Source organism: Cheilinus undulatus, linkage group 15 (assembly GCF_018320785.1).
Source record: "Cheilinus undulatus linkage group 15, ASM1832078v1, whole genome shotgun sequence".
Taxonomy (NCBI): Eukaryota; Metazoa; Chordata; class Actinopteri; order Labriformes; family Labridae; genus Cheilinus; species Cheilinus undulatus.
Genome location: NC_054879.1, coordinates 40,176,836 through 40,198,521, shown reverse-complemented (window position 1 = coordinate 40,198,521; position 21,686 = coordinate 40,176,836). Strand labels below are relative to the sequence as shown.

The following is a 21,686-nucleotide window of genomic DNA, read 5'->3' as shown; positions in this document are numbered from 1 at the left end:
TCCTAATGTGCAGCTGCTGGGAGGCAGAGACCTCAGACTAGGAGAAGGGGGGGGGCACTTTAGGTCCTCCTGTCTGTCCAGCTGCTCCCACTGCTCCTCTTTGCGCTCACATTATGAGCACATCATGCAGCATGCCTCTGTCATATCAGCCCTCCCATCCATCGCTGTGTGCTCCTCATGTTTGATGATTGATGAGGTTAGCCTTTGGGGAATTCTTGGGAATGGGCTGCATCCCTGTGTAGTAATTCTTCTGGCTTCTTCCACGCACATACACGGCATCCTCTCACATTCCTCTCTCTCATCTCCCACCACCACCTCTGTCCCTCCCTCTCTCTTCTCTTCCCCTGGCTTCGGCTCTCTCTGCCTTCCTCCCAAAGCTGTTGTTACTGCGCGGCTCCCGCACATCATTCCACCGCGATGGAAATTAAATGAAGGTGGCTTAACACAGCTAACACAGGCATGTAACCGGGGGGGAAGCTGCTCTGCCAGATCCTTTTCCACAGGCTGTGGATTTGCGCTGCCGAGGCGAGGACACAGCAATCACTCAGCCATGCAGAAGCCCAGACAACAGGACTAATCTCTCCACCTGACTTGTGGAAGCTCCACTTTTTTTTTTTTTTTTTTTTGCCTGAATTATTTATTCCACGCAGCCAAAGACTGTTGGGACAATGGAGCCGGAGTAGAAGTAAATTTGTAGCCTAGACTGCAGTCTCCAGCACACATGGATGTGTTCAGCTTTGTGAAGATGCCAAAGCTGTCAGGGTGAGTCCGATAGATGCTGCTTCTGTGTGCGTGTCATGTAGGTGGCTTTCTTTTTTTTTTTTTTGCAGTCGTACAGGCACGATTCAGAAAGCCACACTGGAATCACATGTTGATTAAAAATGCTGAGTTATTGATTGCCCAAGAGAGCAAGTTGTGCAGTCATGTATGATGGGGAATGAATGAGGGAGAGAGGGAGAAGGGAGTGGGGGTGGTTGCAGGAGCTGATGCGGTGTATGGATCTCAACTGTCTGCATCGAAGTTTGCAAATTTATTTAATTGCACACAACGGACATGTTTGTTGCTTTTGTGATGTTATGAAAGCATAAACGCCGCAAAAATCCACTGCATTTGCCTCTGATTTTAAATCACATCAGTTGACAGATTTATGGGTGATGATTGGAGCAATTTACAGCAGAGTTTTAAGTCATTATCAGACATTTTGGGGGGAATAATCTAAAATCTAAATGAGATATAAGGAATGTTATAGAGAATGATCATTAAATATGAGCAGGAGAAGCAGAGGAATGAGCATTTTTATGATCAAATAAGGTTACAGCAATGATTATATTGAAAAATAACACATTTGTCATTCTTGCTGTTGTCTATATTTGAAGGATTTTTATGTAACAGGTTGAAAGTTGGAGACAAAATGATGGGAAGTATGTATGAAATTTGTGCAACCACCACTCCCCAGGAATTTGCCCATTTTCAGGGCGCACTCCTCACCTTATGCACCCATGGGTCTGCTAGATTGAGATGATCTGCTCCAGTGAACAATAATCCTCCTAGAGGATTTGGCTCCATCAGGAACACCACAGACCACTGGTGGTGGGAACAGCTGATCAAAAGAGGGAATCAGTAAATTAGATACAGCATGTAGTAAAGGAATAGAATAGATAAGTGTTGAAGTGATGACATTTTACTTTATTTTCTGTGCATTTCACTGCATTTTTTTCCCCAAATGCATGCAAACAACTTCTCTCTAAAGCTATAGCAGGGATTCTCCATCATGATAGGACCCTTGTTTTCCACTTAGCATCTCTACATGGCAGCATTTCTGATGCGTCTCCCAGTGGGCCCCTGACGCCACTGCATCCTGTCACTGTTAATAACACCACACAGTGCTCTCCCTGATTATGAGCTACCACTGCTACACAGGCGTTTTTGGTGTATGTGTGCTCCCTCTCTCAGCTGCCAACAGGAATTTAAGTCAGCAGGATGCTGTTTTGCTAAGGTTGATGTTACAGAGCGAGCCTCTGTGTGTATTTAGAAATGCACAAAAAAGGGACAGACTTCTTTCCTGTCTTGATCCACCCCCAGATGTGTCTGATGTGGGATACAAAAGCATCCTTTAGCTTTGGTTTTTATAATTCTTTTGTTGGGTTCAAATCTAACAAGAAAAAGCAACAGCTTCTGTTACAAAAGAAAACACCCTGACACAGTATCTCTTTTGTTTCAAGCGTGAAGTTTTGGATGGGAGTAGTTGCAGCTGCTGTGTTTGCAGAACTTTGGCTTAAAGAGCTGCTACACTTTTAATGCATCCTGCAGGTGTTTGTCAGCAACAAATCTGTGGAGATAATGAGGATAAACATCATGAATAAATAGAGAAAGAGGGAATTATCATGCAATGATTGCCTGACCCAATAAGGTTGATAAACTGTGCTTGTGTAGGCGATTTCTAAGCAAGCTGGCATTGCAGGAATTAGAAAAGGTTTATATCGTTTGTCTTTGTGTGCAACTATTTTTAGTCATCCTTATATAACAGATAGATGCATTCATTAAATGCATGAGTGGAAATGATTTTCTGGATGGTGAGATTTTTCCACAGTTTTAACACAGAGTTCTTAAAGAAAACTGAGCTAGACAGGGAGAGTTCACTCCTGAACACATTTCTTTAAAAATCTATTATGAGAGCATTATGTTTTGACTGGAATTTTTTATTTTAAATCACTGGTCCGGACACAAATTGAGTAGCCTAAATGTTCATCAGAGTACGCAAAGAGCAAAAGATCTGTCATTCTTTCGCTGTTCACATCAGAAGCTCTCGTGGATCAGAAAATGGCTCCAGGTCAGAAACGGGGGCCAGCTGGCTTGTGGACGAGGTCTCAGGCAACCATTTGTTTTGTTCTGTCCTTTGGAGTTTTTAGCATAAAGGCTGTGAGAGGCACAATGAAGTGAAGGAGAATGCAAGTCTAGTTCAGTGCCCAGGGGTTTAGTTCATCACTATATTTGGTTAATGTTTTACATAAAGTGATGTAGAGCGAGGGAGGCCTGAGGAAAATGCAGACAAATAATGATAAGAGGATGAAATACTGAAATCTTTTCATATTTAAGGGTGTATCGGGATAAAATATACCGTGCCTATAAAAAGGATTCACCCCTTTGGATGTTGTACCCTGTTATTAATTTTATAAATCAATCATGGTCATTAAAATTAGACTTTTTTGACCAAAATAAAATCACAAAAAAACCCTTTAATGTCAAAGTGAAACTCAGATTCCCCCCCTTTAAAAATGACTGACCTGATTCAACAGAGCTCCAGCCAAATGGTGCTAGTAGTCTCACAATTATTAAAATTGGAATCATTGGACTAAAGTGAATGTCTCTCAAGTGATTGTAGTATAAAGACACCTGCGTCTGGCAGGTACAGTCCTGGCTACCATTACACCATATAGTCAAAAGAACACTCTAAGCTATTCAGAGAAGAGGTTATAGAAAAGTATAAGTTAGGAGACCAGTACATCACCTGGAGTTCAGCTAAATCCATCATCAAGAAATGGAAGGAATGTGGCACATGTGTAAATCTGTCTGGATCAGGCTGTCCTCACAAACATGAGTGACCGTGCAAGAAGGAGACAAGTGAGAGGGGCCACCAAGACACCTATGACTACTCTGAAGCAGTGTTAATTTTGTCGACTAAAATTATGACTAAAAACATGACTAAAACTAACAAAAATAGATCTGTGATGACTAAAACTGCCAAAACTAAGTTGAGTTTTCATCAAGATGACTATAACTTGACTAAAATGCAATGTAGTTTTCATCGGACATTTAAATCTGTGATATTTCTTCACTGTGGGCTAATCTGTCCAAAAAACAATGCATCTATAGCTTTTCTGCCTCACAGCTGTAGAAAGCAGGGGCCCCAGGTTTAACACGGTGCATAGCACACACTACAATGACTTGGTACCAGATTAATGCAAGAAAATCAATGCTTGGACGAAAAGTAAAGACTAAAATGTGAGGACTTTTTATGGGCTAAAACTAGACTAAACTGTTTTGAGTTTTTGTCAACTAAAACTAGACTAAAACAGAAAATTACTTAAATTACTTAGATGTGACTAAAACTAAAATGCATTTCATTTAAAGACTTAAACTAAGACTAAAATTAAAAATAGCTGCCAAAATTAACACTGCTCTGAAGGAGCTACAAGCTTCAGCAGCTGAGATGTGAGAGACTCTGCACACAACAACTGTTGCCTGGGTTCTTCAGCAGTCAAAGCTTTATGGGAGAGTGGCAAAGAGAAAGCCACTGTTGAAGAAAGCTCATTAAATCTCAAGCAGAGTGCACTAAAGGCATGTAGGAGACTCCATGGTCGAGTGGAAGAAAGTTATTTGAGCTGAGAGACCAAGATAGAGCTTCAGACAAACACTGCACATCACCACAAACACTCCATACCTACTGTGAAGCACAGTGGTGGCAGCATCATGCTGTGGGGATGCTTCTCTGCAGGCAGCCTCAAAGGCTTGTGAAGGTAGAGGATGAAATTCATGTGGCTAAATATAGGAAAATCTAAGAGGACAATCTTAGCAGCTTGAGAGCAGATTTATTTTCCAGGAAGACAATGATTGGAAGCATACAGCGAAAGCTGCACGGAAATGGTTTAAAGACAGCAAGGTGAATGTTCTGGAGCAAACTGAGTAAAACTGCAGTCTCCAGATGTGCAAGCCTGATTGAGATCTATCTACACAGACTCTGTGCTGTGACTGCAGCCAAAGGTACATCTACTAAATACTGAGTTGAAGGGGTGAATATTTATGCAGTCACTTGTTTAAAATCACATATTTTAATGAAATTGGCATTACTTTGTAGAAATCTGTTTTCACTTTGACGTTAAAGAGGGGTTTTTTTGTAATTTTTTAAATGAAAAAAATTGAATTATATTGACCACAATTGATTGAACATCAAATCAATTAAGCGGTAAAACATCCGAGGGTGTGAATATTTTTTCTAAGCATTGTACATGCATATATATATCTAAGAGAGAAGTTATAAATTCAGCCCTATGAAAAATGCATGATTAAATCCTGGTGTTTCCCATGTTGTTCTGTTGCAGCACACTATTAAGCAGTATTTCTCACCGTTTTCAGCTGTTAAACAGGTAAACTAGAGTCAGGCAGGGCTGTTAGTCTCCGTTACTCTCTGCAAAATAGCAGCAGGATCGTAGTGGGTGGGCTGTTTCCCAGATGCAGTATTATTCCCACCCAGAGGAGATTAACTAACCAAAAAACCTTTCTATATAGAGGCACCAGAGAGAGCTGCTCAGGATAGTGCTGTTGCCCATAGCAACAACATCACTGCTTCCAAAGACAAACACAGAAATGCAATATTCAGTTGGAATAATGGGAGGAAATAGACTCTTTCCTGAAGTGACTGTTGCTGTGTAGAAAATTTCAATAAGCATGCATAATGAACCAAATTATACTCAACCTGGCTGTCTGACTGATGTTTTTTGTAAGTTGTTTGCTTCTTATGAAAGTGATTTTGTTTTATTTTTCTCTAGTGTCAGAAACGTAGATGTTATGCAAAACAAAATGATGTAAAAGTCAAGGAATAGGAGAGAACAGCAGCATGAAATCTAGAAGTTAAGTGTCATAGCATGCACAGCAAAGCTTACAGTGACTTAAAAGCAGAGCTGAAAAGAAACAGCAGGTTATACTACTCTGTGCACATATTGACCGAAGAATTCGAGCCAAGGTGGCGGATGGAGGAGTCAAACTGAGGGCAGCAACATTTCTGAAACAGAAGGATTAAACAGGATGGAGGCGTTCTAAAACACAAGCCCAGGAATAAGGCCTCTATAATCAGAGACGGTCGTCTCCATCTGAGCCACTTCTCCGCTGTACTCCACTTCCAGCCTCCTCCCGGGAGGTGGACATCTCATCGGCAGCCTCTCCGCAGATTTCATATCCAAACAGAATCGCATTAGTAGTCTAGCTCTGCATAAATGTCTCTGTTTAATTCAAGAGCGAAGAGAAAAGCGGCGTCACTGCCTCTTCAATATGTAAGTCGTACTTGAAACACCTCACTCCCTGTCTCAGATAGAGAGGGGGAAAAGCTTTGATTCTTATTAGGCTGGGTGGAAACTGGAAGCGTATGTTTGGTGACTGAGCCTGGGGTACTAAAATAAAGATTAAAGAAAGACTTTGTTTTATAAATAAGAAGTTTTAAAACCCCAAATTATCACCCACACTCTGCTCTGTGTTGAAGTCCATGTATCTCTGCATGCCGATGACTCTGTTTTCTTCTAATCAAACCAGGAATCACAGTCTGGAGCCCAGAGGGGTTCTAGCAAACATTATGGTTGGCCGGACTCACACTCAGAGCCTGTTTAGAGTACAAAAATCATTCAGAGACTACTCCCACTCTAAAAAGTTGTTCCGTTTGGACCAGCACATGGCTAGAAACACACATACGGACAGACACTTTTATGACAATGTGTATCAAACTGGATCAGAAGCAATTAATCCATAGTGGCATGAATCTGCATGTGAGGGTGCAACAGCTTTATGCTATAAAGGAGGAAACTGGGGTGGAGGAGGTTAAGCTTTGCCAGCAACAGCAGTGTGGCACATCAGCATTGATGCAAGCAGGAATAGGTAAGATTTAGATGTTTAAATGGATTGCTGTGTTGAGAGGAAGAGCTGTGATTGGCTATGGGAGCTGGGGGGGGTGGTTATTGGAATCGGCTGGACATCTCAGCTGATTATGGCTAGCTGTATGCTTTCTGTGTTCTGCATCAACTAAGGCTAAGCTTCTTTTATTGTGCAATTTAAATGTGCAGCAACATCAGCTGGGGATTGGTGATAAATAAAAGGAGAATAAGACTAATAAAAATATTGTACAGGGTATTTTTTCATCAAAATTGAAGAATAGTAACCTGGAAAACATTCCACACACAGCACTTGGGAAAGGGCAGAGCCTTTGAAAAAATACTCAGATGGTGATTGGATGACTCTGCCGCACCTGAAGGTACTGCCCCTTGATGCTGATTGGTCCTGTCACTTTCCAAACAGTTCAGACAGGAGCTTTGCAAGATGGATTTGCCAGTGAGAAACACAGAAACGGGGAATCCATCTGCTTTGCAAGATTAGAAGAATAGTGAAGTAGTTGTAAAGCAAACAAAGTTTTATGATTTTAACAAAATAATGACACAAATTTTCATGCCACAACTCAGTAATCTGTGCAAACAGATTCCATACAGATTCTCTTAAACATATAGGCCTATCATTAATTGGAGCAGTCAGACATTACTTTCTGCCCATTTAAGCTTTGAACCTCGTGCATGATTTTGTGTGTTATTAATGACCTTCGGATTCACACTACCTCTCCCAGTGCACTGTGGGATACAATAAGATTGTTACATAGGGTATCGTAACTCCACTATACAGGGTATAATAATACTCACCCAAAATTCTTACAGTACTACAGAGTGGTGAATAGTCTATGTAATGCACTGAGTAGATATATTACATACATAAATACACCTATGTATGATTTCCTGTGACACACATTCATCTAGAAAAACATCTCAAACTTCAGTGCTATTTTATTATGCAACAGTTAATTAGGCAGAAATTAGTAATCAAAAATAAAAATCAACAACAAATCATTTTATAATTAAACCAATTCAACTAGTTCCACAATATAACTAAAAGCGACCTGTTGCCGAGCAACCAATCAGTCTACTGCACTATTACTACTGTCTGTGTCCATGGTTACCGCTGATCAGCCACCTTGTCATGTGATAATTTACTTGAAATCAATGAAATTTAGCTGGAGAAGTAAATTGAATGTAGGCATATTAGTATTCAGAACATCTGGCTGATTTGGTGTGTCCCATTTAAAGAGTTTCAGTTGATGAAAGTGCACATTTAAAGGCTGATTAAGTTACTGTGGAGCAATGCAGGCTTATCCCCAGCAGAGGAAATCCTCCATAGCCAAACAAATCCTGACATTCATTGCACACCACTTTTCCTCAGAAAATAAATAAATAAAAAAATAAATAAAATCAAAGTTACATATTGGCACATTATTTGTCTGAAGCATGAATTAATAAAAGAAGCAAAACATAAAAAAACAGAGGGCAAAAAAGGGTTGACTAATCAGGTGAAAATATACTAAGCCTGTATCTTTGTAAATAACAAGACCTGTTTTTGTTTGACAACATGTTGTTTGCTATCACATGAAGATTCAGAACAGTGTTCTGCTCTCCATACATCTACATCTGTGGGTGAATGATTTAGTGATTATAACCAGGTTATCAACCAGGTCACAGGTGAAATAAGTGTTTTTTAGAGATGTATGAATGTAAGGGCAGGGCCAGCTGGTGATGTAAATAAGGCAGTTGATTTCAAACTTTATTTGCCTGAAGTACAACTAAGATCAAGCTAAAATCTCAAAGCACACCATATCTATATCAAAGCTACATTGCCTCTTCAATATGTATTATAGAATCTTTAGTCTGGGTCCTTTGAAAGCTGTAGCCTTTGAATTGAAGCACACTTATTGTAAAAAGGTCCAGTAATGTCATATCAGCTCAATGATAGCAGAACACACACACAGACTCAACCATTTGTTTAATCAGTGACAGTTCATACAACTCCAATCATTCTTATCCTGCCCTTTTTAGTCTCTACTGGTGTTCCCCAGGGTTCCATCCTGGGTCATCTACCATTCATAATCCATTTACTCCCTCTTGGCCTCATCTTCCGTAAATTCAGCATCAACTTTCATTGCTATGCAGATGACACCCAGCTGTATCTCTCCACTAAACATACCTCCCCTTCCACTCTCCACTCTGTAGATGTTTACAGGAAATCAAATCCTGATTTTCATATCACTTTCTCAAACTCAGCAGTGATAAAAACAGAAGTTCTTATTGACATCAAGTCAGCCTTAGCCAAATCCGACTGTTTTTCTCTAACAACTGATCATTCCTCAGTTTCTCCTTCCCCTCATTTCATGAGTCTGGGTGTCATGCTTGACAGCAAACCGTCTTTCCAATCACGCATCAACAGTGTTACCAGGTCTGTGTACTTCCATCTATGCCTCCGTCCATCCCTCGCTCCCAAATCTATCCCAGCTATTTTAGTCCATGCTTTGACCACTTTCCATATTGAGGACTGTAACTCCACTGTCTTTGGTCTCTCTCAGATATCCCTTCACAAACTTCAAGTAGACCAGAATCCCTCCATCCATATCTTCTCTATAAGCCAGTAATCACATCACTCCTGCTCGTCAGCAACTCCACTGTTTAACTATTACATTGACTTTTTAAGATTCTGCTTCTCACCTTCAAGGCCTTCCAGAACTTCACCCTCTTTTCTTTTCTGACCTCTTGCACATCAGCACACCCTCCCGCACTCTCTGCTCCTCTTCCTCTATCTACCTAATTGACCCAGCTGGGATCTAGAACCTTTAGCTACCCGCCTCTTGGACTCCTCTGACATAAACTCTCTCTGTTTTCACATCCTGTCTCAAAACCCATCTTTTCAAACTTTCATGTTCAATCCGATTGATTGATTGATTTCTGCTAACCTACACACAGTTTCATTCAATGTTTTAATTCATTCATGTATTTTTGTTGACTTATTGACCTTAAGTGCTTTGAAAGGTGCCTATAAATAAACATTGTTAGTGCCAGATACCTCAGAGCAAGGACCCTTGTTGTTTTACCATTCAGACCAATGAATTACTTATTTGGGGGCATTAACATGCTTCAAATTTTCTAGAAAATTGTCCCCCAGTGGAAATTTTGTATTTTGACTTAACAGTACAAGTTTATTTCACAAGAGCCGTACACTAGGTTTGAGCCACAGGCATAAAAATTGTACATACGCCATGTGTATCAGGTATAGACAAAAAGTCTCCTGGGACCATCTTCTAAAATGTACAGGAAGTGCACTAAAAACAGGTAAAGGTCAAATTTTTGTTTTTCAGCTGATGGTGAGGTTGCACATTTTAAAAAACTAGACAGAGGAATTTTATCTGATTGACTCTAAACATTTTTGGCTTATTCTAGAAAAGATGGAGATCGGTATCTGTGTGATTTTTCATAGGGCAGGCCTGTGATCGGGGCCCAAACTTGGCCTATTTTTTACTACTTTTTTGCAGTGTTTTCAGCACAATAATACCCTGCAATTTTCAGTGCTTAGTTCAGTCATTTATTCAACAAAGGAGGACAGTGGATGGAGTCGGAAATGGGATGAGAGTATGGAGCAACATGCGGCAAAGGCCCACAGGCCGGACCCGAACCCAGGCCCCCTGCGCACATGGGCCACACCCCAGACCGCCAGCCCATATGTGCACCATTATTTTTCATTTTTTTAATTTATTTTATTTATTTGAAAAGGGACAGTGTACATTAATCAACATTTAAACAAATGTAAATGTAACAGAGTTAGCCAAGAGGCTAATTTTCATTGGCAGTCCCTTTGCCAGATGCTAAAAGGCATTGCAGAATAAAATATACATCAGTAAAATAAGTAAAAATAATATGAACATTTACAGCGTGATTCACAAAAAACAATCATTATGTCACAATAGCAATGGTACAGTTAACGCTATGGTTAGCCACAGCATCAGTGTTAACATTGTTGGTTCCCAACCAACCATTTCTTAACATTATGTTTGAATGCATGATAGGATGGTGACTCTCTAACTGGTTGTGGTATTAAATTCCACTGATGTGATGCTCTGTAGGAAAAGTCCTGTGAGGATGTGGAGGGTTTCTTTGCTGGGCTGTAGCACACTGCACACTGCAACTCAGCTATTGCTACACACCCAAGGTTTAAGGGCCTTTTAATGCTGCTTGCATCTCTAGTTATTATCATATTTATAAAGTAATTCAGATTAATAAGGTGTAATGACCTCTGCAGGATGCTTTCTTTTCTTTTCCCGTTGCATTCCCTGAAAAGCCTTGAGGAATTACAAACTTATGGGAATATCTCAATTCTTACTCTAGCCATTAGCACAGAAATGTCTGCACAAGTTTGCTCCTGAGTGAAGATGCCACTTCTCAAAGGAAATGCTTTTCTAAAAAAAACCACAATGTAAAAATACACTTCTTTGATTCTCAGTATGTGTAAGGTCAGGCCTGTTGCACCTCCCTGTGGTTTCATATAGCCGACCTTCATGGAGACTCTCAGTGTAAATTATTCAACTATCTTGAGTGTCTGCGTTGGAATGTCCTCATCCTTGCGGCATGTGGCTTGTCTATTATGCACAGTTAGTCACCAGCCTTCAGTGCCTCTGATGAAGCGGCCTGTATTCAGGCTATTCAGACAGATGAGAGGGAAAGTGAACTACTGTGATAAAGCATGGATCACATTGTTCATGCAATTTTTATGAGGGACTGAAAAGGGATCTTTTGCCCATCTCTGACACAATTAAACTAATATCTCTCAAATTAAAGTCCGACTGAAAAGTTGGGTGAAACTTGCACGGATAATTTAAATTAGAGTATCTCAGAAGAAGAAAAGACTTTTTTGATACCATCATGTAACTCTGGTTTTAGTGACTGTGGTAATAGCAGGGTTTCACAAAGTTATGAATATAGATTTTTATGAGTCATTCTTTTGAGTGCCTGTTATGGATTACCTTTGCTTACAACTGAGTAGAAAAGAAAGCAAAATCCAAAGAGAAGCCCAAAGTCACTCTGCATTTAGCTGATTTTCATCCTGAGTGAAATCCTTTTGGGACTCTGCTCTCAGCTTTGTGTCCTAATTGTCCTCGCTCTGACTCTTGGGTAACCTGTTCATGAATTGTGCAGCGTGGCTTGCCCACTTGGCGCTCGATTACTTAGTCCGATGTGACTGTGCGGGGCATCATTTATTAATGCAAGCTGTGGAAGATCAGTTTCACTGTCCACCAGCGGCTGAACCTTTTCAGCCTCACTTTATGCCGGAGTGCTTCGACTCAATAGCATAACCCAGCTCCAGCCTGCAGACAAAAGAAATCAAAGATCACATTATCTATGACTGCGCTCTTAATACTGAGACTCTGACGCTGAGAGACAGAAAATGGATTTTGGGGGGAAAATTGTCAGAGCAGAAACATATTTTGAAGGCAAAGCGTCTAAATATGTAAGTACAAATACTTCAAAATGTTTAAAATCTTTGCAGAAATGTCTTTGCTGAAGGTGTTTTCCTGCACCATCGAGATATTTTGAGGCGAAATTTCCGTGGCCTTTATGGCAAAGCAGCTCTTGACGTATTTGGGTAAATCTGCGACATCACACACGGCTCGTGTTAACATGAGTGTTAGCTTCATCCCAGAGGCTGTGCACAAGTAGGACTCATCAATGGGGTGAGCATGGCTCCAACAGTGTCAGACAGTATCCAGTTGTGTCCACACACATCATTTGAGCAGCAGGAAATGTGTTCTAAATATACTCCATGGAGGCCAGCTCCCAGCTAATGTACTGCAGGTCAGATAAATCCATATCCATGTGGAAACACTAATATCCCCCAAACACAGAAATCCTTCTGCTTCCTGTGTTCAAACATTGTATAGAAAATAAAACACAAGCTCCAGTTTTGCTGCTTGTTATTGAATGAATTAAATATGATTCAATGCATCAGGTAGCACTTAGGTGTGCTTTATTGGTTTGTGGAGGTGAATAAACTTCAGCTTAGGTTGCACTAATTTGCACCCAAGTGCCTCACCTTTCTCCCAGCTTTTACATTCTGATGACAATATTTTATTAATGTCTCATGCATTGACACGTGGGCCCGTACGGGCATATGCACACCCACACTATCAGGGAGTATGTACTGCGCACAATTTATTATCATCGGTACAGTAACTGGGGAAACATTTAGAGGGGAAGAAAGAGGAGCTTTGAATAATGAATGCGAAGAGCCCTGTTACACGGCAGACAAGACTTTGAAGTGACATAACTTACTGCCACCGCTTTCATAGCATCACCAGTGAGCAGGCACAAAGACGGAGATAAAGGGGGGAGCTGGAGACAAAGAGACACACGAAAACATTTTAACCAATTACAGCTCTTCTGAATAGCTGCACCTTTCCAACTTGGAAGAGCTGAAAGGAAAAGTTTGGTGGCTAAAAATCGCAAAAAAATCAGCTGAAATCGACATAACACACAATGGAGTCATTGTGGTGTGAATGGTGGTTAAAGCTCTGATGAAGTTTATCAAATCATCCTGGCACTGAGCGGATCAAATAAGCACTTTATAAGAAAATTCCACAACGCTTTTTTTTTTCTTTATAAAGAATGTGCTGACATCTTGAAATAAAACCAATTTCATGCCCCTCAAAGCACAAGAGTGAGGCATGACAACTCCGCCTGTGTGTTGAGCTTATGTAATTAATTTGATTTGTATTCACTGAGTGAACTGTAGCTATGGGACATTGTTTATCACACTGGAATCTCTTGAGCGGAATCGTCTCAAATCAGCCCACCACTCTTTAACTTCTATTATGATTTAAACATCTCTGTGACAAATATTAGAAGAACTCTCGAGGTTGGATTAGCTGTTAGTACACTGTAAAACTCAAATTAACACTGTCAGACTTTTACAGTGTCTACAGAGTGTTGATTTGAGCTGGAGAGTTGGGACCTCATCACTAAGTGTCATTATTGACTCTTTAAAAATGGACTCTTCTTTACACTAGTGTTGATGAGCATCATTTAAAACAAATAGTGTGTTAGTATCATATTAACACTGTAAGGCAGCGGTTCCCAACCTTTATCCCTAGGGCTCCCCCGCTCGTATCTCATTAAACGTTGTCATTGACAAAATCCCAGTATAATAGGCCTTCTTGTTTTTCCACTATTATGACAGTGTCTTAACCCCTTAAATCCAGGTGAAATGAGTCACAAACTCCTCTCCAGGAACACCCAAATTAAAGTGAATAATTTTTTTTGAACCATTTGGAGTACAAGCAGAAACACGGTGTCTTTAGAAAGGAAACACTCTGAAGGTTCTTCTTCAAATGCCACACTCACTGTAGCTGCTACTGATATTAAGTAATATAACAAAAAACAAAAATATTTTTCCCATCTGAATTTGTAATGTGAAATGGAGGCCTGTAGATTCTCAACTAGTGGGTCATGAAAGTGTTTCTGTAAAAAAAAAAAAAAAAAAAAAAAAAAAAAGGTGGCAAAAAGTCTCTAAAGTCCTTAGTGGACATGCATCGATACCTTTTTTTGACCATGTTTTGCTGTGAAATTGGGTGCATTAATATGTTGATGTAAAAATATACCACAGCCTACAGTCTTCACTAAACCACCCCTTACACTCATCCTACCCCTCACACAGTTTGTCCATGTCTATGTGTTCCTGTAAAGCATCCTTGGGTTTCTTGAAAGGCGCTATATAAATTCAAGATATTATTATTATTATTATTATTAAATATTTCAACACATTTATCTCATTTTCTTGCGATGAAACAGCTGCTTTCCCATGACAAGACATAACGATGGGGAAGGGGGTGTAAAATGTATCTGTTTTGTCCCGTTTCTTTATTTTGCCATATATTTTGGTCCAATCAAGCTCCAAACTGCAACATGATCAATTAACTAACCCTGTGTTGGTGAAAACTTTTGGAAACTTGAGTTGCGATTTGTCATTAGGGCGTCTGGTGGGTCCTGAGACTAGACCAGTTGAGAACCACTGACTGTACACTCCCCTTCAAAAGTATTGGAATGGTTAGGCCAGTTCCTTTATTTTGCTATAGACTGAAAACCAACTGCAACCAAACTGATGGAGAGATCCTTCATCATGCAGCAAGATAATGACCCAAAACACACTGCTGAAATAACAAAGGAGTTCATCAGAAGCAAGAAGTGAAGGGTTTTAGACTGGCCAAGTCAATCTCCAGACTTTAACCCTTTAGAGCAATGGTTTTCTTTTTTTGCCCAAGGCACACCAAAAAGCAAGCTGACGTCTCAAGGCACACCATATTAATGTCCTTGCAAAATAGCCTCTTTAGCATGTGTAGCAAGTAGCAACATGTCCCAGTCCTGACTGCATGCAACGTGAGCAAGTGCTAACTACATCAGTTTGATTACAGAGTTTCCTTTTGTAGCATCCTGACACTCTGCAAGTGATGCTCTGCAGCTCTCCAGGTTTATCCCCACTCATCCTGTTCCTATTTTCTCTCTGTCGCTCCTATTAAGATGGACAAGTAACAAGGGAAGAGGTTGCACAAAGGATGACAAGACACCAGGAGTGTCCCACCAGAGGATATTCTTAATTTTCTTCCACTTTTCTCACTCCCGAAACTTGTTAGTTTGTTTTACAAAGAGGAGTGTGTTGCATTGATATTCTCCATACCCATTTATGAACTTGTGGAGACACAGTGGCTCACAGCTGTTAGAGGCACCATACCTCCGATTTTCTAAGTAAAGCATGAGATGTCATATTTTTACATGTAAATTTATATTTGCATATTTAACAGATGGACAGTGATTATGTAATGCTATATGATGCAATGCAATGTGTAATGCTTGCATGCAGTAAGGACATTGGTTATAGTTTCTTTAGTTGTTGCATAGTTGTAGTACTTATGTAAAGTCATATGAATTTTCAAGGCACACCTAGACTTGTCTCAAGGCACACCAGTGTGCCACGGCACACCATTTGAGAACCACTGGTGTAGAGCATACATTTAACCTGCTAAAGAGGAGACTGAAGGGAGGAATCCCCCAAAACAAACAACAACTGAGAGAGGCTGCGGTGAAAGCCTGGAAAAGCGTCAAAAAAGAAGAACGTAAAAGTTTGGTGGGTCACAGCCTTGACGCAGTGAAGGAATTGCGACTAAATATTGAGTCTTAGTCACTTTAATTCATTTTAAGCTTCTCTGTTCCAATACTTTTGCTTGCCTAAAAATTTGGTGTTCGTTACAAATAAAGCTATCTTCTAATTTGTGAATCAAATCCAGATGTAAACACCTGGAAATAAAAGCTGAGATGTTGCTCTCTTGTCTCATATTCATGGTTTTGTGTCAAACCCAAATGTTGTCAGTTTACAGCAAAAATAAAGGAACTGGGCCCACCGTTCAAATACTTTTGGAGGGGAGTGTAGCTGGGAGATAACAGCTGGAAAACTCAACTAGACCAAACTATGAAGCCTTAGCTAGTTCAGGTTCAAAGCTGATAACAATAGAACAGAAAATGAGGATTTTACACCTGTTTTTAAAAGTCCAGGTGTTTCCAGGTAGGAGACTCTAAAAGGAGGTTGGCAGGCATTTTTCTATTTAGCATTTCTAGTAATTGTCTGGAAAAAGACATTATTAAAGCAAATACAGAGAACTTATGAGAACAACAATTGGGAATTTTAAATTATACAAAACCGGTCCATGGATCTTTATAAATGTTGTCATGTTTTTGGACTAAAAATGTAATTTAGATTATGGAAACCCTTTCTGATGCAGCAGGACAGTTTTTGATGAATTATTATGATCAGCAGAGCTTCTGATGGTGAGATGTGTCACTTTTATACTTTAGTTGTTTGTTGTCTGATGAATGCATTAATTATGGCTACTAACATGGTCAGTATCATGAGAACCAGAGCTTTATGATGGTGTATAACATGCTATATTCACATTTTGAAAATAACTGCAAAAAAAACCTGCCAGTCTGATGGTCGGCATTTCGATTTTTATGGGGTTAAGGCCACTCAAAAAATAAATAAGTGAACAAATAAACTCAAAATTCTCACGTTTAAAAAGTTAATTTACAAATGAAGAAGAAATGTTTGAAAATTTTGAGGTCATAAAGTCCAGAATCAAACAACTGTTTTCAATTTAATTTCTTGCCAAATTCTGTCTTTACATTTTTGAAAATTTATGGTTTTAAAAACTTGAATTTTGGGGGTTTATAATGTCAAAATTTAAGACTATTTAAACACAGAAAGTTAAAAACCGTTCATGTATTTTTTTCAAACATTTTAAACTCTGAAATTCTGAGTTTGTTTTCTTGTTAATAAACAACTTTATAATTACAAAAATTTGGATTTTTTTTTTCTTAAGTTCTGACATTTTGCTCAAAAATTAACAGATTCTCTTTCTATTTTTATCTTTTATGTTGTCCCTAATACGCGTGTGTACATATTATTTTGATATCAGAGCAGACAGGGTCAATCACCCCCACAAGATCTTCTACATACCCCCAAGGGGGGCCCCAACCCCAGGTTGGGAACCACTGTTGTAAGATGTACATACTTACATAATAATTTCTAAAATTATGGAATATTCCTTAAACAAATATTTCCTTTCACGCAATTTCCAATAATTGATACATTACAATGCACCACTCACAATTACTAGAGATAACCATTTTATATTTGACACCTGTGACAAAGTCTGGTGTTTTCTGATGAGCATGGAGCAAAAAAAGTGCAGGGTTAGCACGCATTCTTTGATAAGAATCAGCTCGTCACCCTTCCCATATCAACCTATGTGGGAAATCAGTAACAGTGGATAACTTCACTCATGGTGCAGAAGAGTCTAACATCAAAATCAGCAATTATCCACCAGAAACATGAGCAAAATAAATTCCAGCAGTGATCATTGTACAACAGGCAACATTAAAAAGACATATAAATGCATCTAAAAACACCTTAAACGTCTAAACCCATAAGGCATGATGGGAAAACTTTTGAAGAGATTTGTAATGTCAGTGTGCAGTGATTAGATGAACTGACTGTCTACAGAGTTGGACTAATGTATCACTGACCCCAACACTAAGGACCATTTCACTCAGAATGGAGTTATAATTACACTTTTGGAGTTAAAATCAGTTTTAAAAGGTTTAACACTCCCGGTTTGCTGTATAGCTTTAAATGAAACTACATATAAATAAAAAAGGCTCATGCTAAACTTGTCCTTTTTCTCCTTCTGAAGCCACAGGACCAAATCTTCTGGCTGGCCGCCCCCTTCAGGGACCTGGAGCTCTTCACAGGGACCCCCCAATGGCTGGGACATGGGCACCAATAGAGAAGGGCGTGACTGCTACATCAAGTAAGTGCCCTGTGTTTAAAGAAAAACAGAGGGGGAGGCTTTTTTCCTCCATCCCCAGATGTTTTTGCCAACCTGTGATTATTCCAGCCACGTCACTGCCTCCACACTGTCTCCATCTGTGCGTTCAGAATACTGATTGTTCCCTCCGTTGCTGCTGCTGCTGCTGCTGCTGCTGCTGTTGCTGCTGCGCACACTCTGCCCCTGCCTTCTCTCTCTCTCTCTCTCTCTCGCTCTGCTCTCTCTCTCACACCCACAGCACTCCTCATGCAGTCTCCCAAATGCAGAAGAGGGCTTTTGGGAGAGTGCGTGTGCTGCTGCTGTTGAGAGAATTCACCTGTGTTTTTATGTGTGAGCGTGCGTGAGCCCCTTAGAGGATGTGGGGTTACTGTGTTGGCAGCGTAATTGATCCTCTGTAATTGGCTCTCCTGGATATCTGCACAGGGAGGTAAAAGGAAACTCTTTATACTTGTATGTTTGTGTGGGTATTTTATGATCTAACAAGTGAATCTTCTCTGTTGCTTTTCTTTATTTTTCACACTTTAGATGTGTGATATGCATTTACACTAGATCTGAAAATACTGCTGCGTTTATGAACCCTGTAACCACTACAGTCATGCTGTTCTGATTGTTTGCACCTTCCACTCTTCACATTTGTTTATCTTCTTGAAACTCTCATGCAATAGCATGCAATGCTTTTTACAGTCTCGATGCATCACTTTAATGTGTGCAATATGTGCATATTTGCATGCAGATAGGAGGTGAGCACTTGTCACACACGGGTTATAGCATGAGAAGCGTGATGTCAGAGGAGTTATATAAGAAGTAAGGAGCAGTGAAAGTGCTGGATGCAGAGTGTGCCTGGTTGAGGCAGATCACGGAGGCTGTTTTGGCTCCAGTCGCAGCTTTCTAAATTTGACAAAGACTCATGAACAATCGAACGTCCGCCCCTCTGACTGTTCACGGCCATCTGAGTCGCTCAAGGCTTCAGGGGGCTTTTACTAAATTGTTGTATTTCTCAAAGGAACACATGTCTAGTCAGCGTGACAGGAGCGCATGAATAAAGCAAGAGCCATTTAATATTTACAGTGTGACACGAGGTTTTTAACAGAGATGTAATGCACTAGAGACTGCTGGGGAAATATTCTGGAGAGCAGAGATGTGTATCAACGCAGAGCAGAGAATTCCTCCTAAAGGCTCAGCATGAGTAGGCAGAATGGATTTTTCTTGACAAGGTAAAATCCTAGACATGCCAACACTGAAGCCACTTCAAATAACATCATCAAAAAAGCATAACACTTTAAAAACAAAGCAAGCTTTGGGTTAAGCCTCACTGGAGGAGTGACACAGCAAAATTATGGTGAGAAAAACTGGCAGTGATTGAATGATTTTACCACACTTTGTTCCAGGCAGGACAAACATAACCGCCTCTGTAGCACCAACAAATGTGAGCCATGTCAAAGCTGCCTCTCAAAATAAGAGCGACAAGATACTGCTGCTGGTAATGAACTTACTCCAATTTGTCCAGAAAATCTTTCATGAAAACAGAGGGAATAAAAACAGTCTTGACAGTCAGGCTGGAGATTCTTTCCACTTATTTCGCTTCATCTTGTTAACGGCGGGGCTCAAAGTGCAGCGTCTGATTGCTGTATAGAGCATTGTGGAGCTACAGTAGCAGCTAATGAGTATGATTAGGGACCATTAGATGCATGGCTGTCTGCACAATGGGAAAGCAGCCATGTTTAGCAGGTGGCTGTGCAGGGGAGGAGACAGCACTCTTCCTGAATGCACAAGTCCATATGGTTTGGATTTGTGCACAATCTGTTGGTTATGTCATTTCAGATATGAAACTAACACAAAAAATGTGAACTGAAGGCATCTTAGAAGTTCATGCTGCAGTTACTGTTGTCAGGAAGAAATTCCTTGTTTTATTTTTTTTTTTTTTGGTTGAAGAAAATGGGGTCACTTTAAAGGGCATTTGAGGAAATATTATATTTTGGAAATAGGTGCAGATTACAGATGAACAGAGGTTGATACTTTTTTGAACCTTTTGTACCAAGTCTTGAGGATAGCAATGATGATGTTAAATAGAGGCTATAGCCAAAATATAAAAAGCTCCCCCTACTGACTGGCTGCTGCAAATGTCCTAAACCCCACCCCCTCCATGTTAACATATAGGACATGGGTCAAAGTAGGAAGATGAAATAAATACCAATTTCATTTTTAGAACCCCAATTTCTTATGTGATAGTTATTTGGGACCCCCTTGAAAATGAGATAATCCATTTCAAGGGGTTTCCCTCTGAGATAAATTTTGCAATCTATTATCATTGATTCTCCCTGGTGACTGTGCGTGCATTTAATTCAGGTCTAATCGAGCAGCTTGAAGTGGAGAAAATTCTCCGAAAACAGACAAATTCATCACAGGGTCATAGGTGGTCAGTGAATTTTATGGCCAATGGATTTTTAATTTGAAATGAGAAATTCAAAATCAAGAAACAAGTTGTTTCCAAATTATTATTGAAGATAAGCAAAAAAACAAACAAAAAAAAAAAAGAAGAAGAAGAAAACATGCCCTTGGACCTTTCAGGTAGTTGATTTCAAATTTGAAATCAAATAATGGAAAACAAAAAATGAGCCATTTTCTGATTGTCTTTTCCACTATCCAAAAGGAATAGAAAAAAATGAAAGAGTGAATGTTTCAGAACTCTGGTGATGTAACATCCTTTTTTCAGGACAAATACAGGAAAAAATGGTTGCATTAGTGTTTTGCTCTATGATCTTCCTTTTTCAATCAGAACACCAAAAAATAATAATAATAATTAAATGGAAAAACAAATTGGAAAACAAAAATGAAAAAAAAAAGTGTTTTAATTTCCATTTTTTTTATTTCCAGTTCAAAGTGAACTGACTGAAAAAGCTGACAGCATGATTTTCCATGTTATTTTCTTTTATATTTTAACAGTAACTGGGAAATAAAAAAAACTATCTGCTATAAAGTACACTAACATCTGGCCCTCATTTCTCAAGAAATTTGGGTGTACGGTTGTTTTCATGCACAGATCGGTACGTATCAATCTGAACGTGAGTGAAGGATGCGGTCAAATCCCACGCCACATCTCAGCTCGTCTTCAAGTTGGTAGACATGCTGTGTAGCTTAATCTGGTGGTCTTAGATTTGATATGGCTTTTAAAATGTATTAATATTACAGTCTACCTTTGACAATCCATGTGTGCAATATTGTTATTTGAATGGTCTTTAATCAGCATGAGCTTTCAGGTGATATCATTACTATTTGTTTAATTTGATAAACAAGCTTTTCTTTATGGATTTACTTTGAAATAGGCTGCCTGCAGTAATTATCAATGTTATTCGCTGTTATATCACTTACAAATACTGTGGGAGATTTAAGCAGAAAAAAATAGTAATTCAGGAAAAAAGATAAAACTCGAGAGGAAACTACATTTCACTTTTTAAAAAATTTAGGGCATTTTTATGTTTATTTGATAGGACAGATGATGAAAGACAGGAAGGTTTTGGAGAATGAATGAGAGAAAACATGCACCAAACATGAGGAAAGACCGAGAATAGATCCCACTCGAGGACTATAACCCCTCCCTATAGGTGCCTGCTCTACCCACTGAGCTACAACGGCG

At 39.6% G+C, this 21,686-nt stretch overlaps 1 protein-coding gene across 1 annotated transcript in view; it reads left to right on the top strand.

Annotated features, from left to right (window-relative positions):
* Positions 1–642: 642 nt before the first annotated feature.
* The window catches only part of frmpd4 (FERM and PDZ domain containing 4), a 56,840-nt gene continuing 35,796 nt past the window's right edge, over positions 643–21,686 (top strand). Inside the window, exons 1-2 of the mRNA XM_041807420.1 lie at positions 643–762; positions 17,918–18,034. Coding sequence (XP_041663354.1) covers positions 722–762; positions 17,918–18,034 — 158 coding nt within the window. The 5' untranslated portion in view covers positions 643–721. The remainder of the gene's footprint in view (positions 763–17,917; positions 18,035–21,686) is intronic.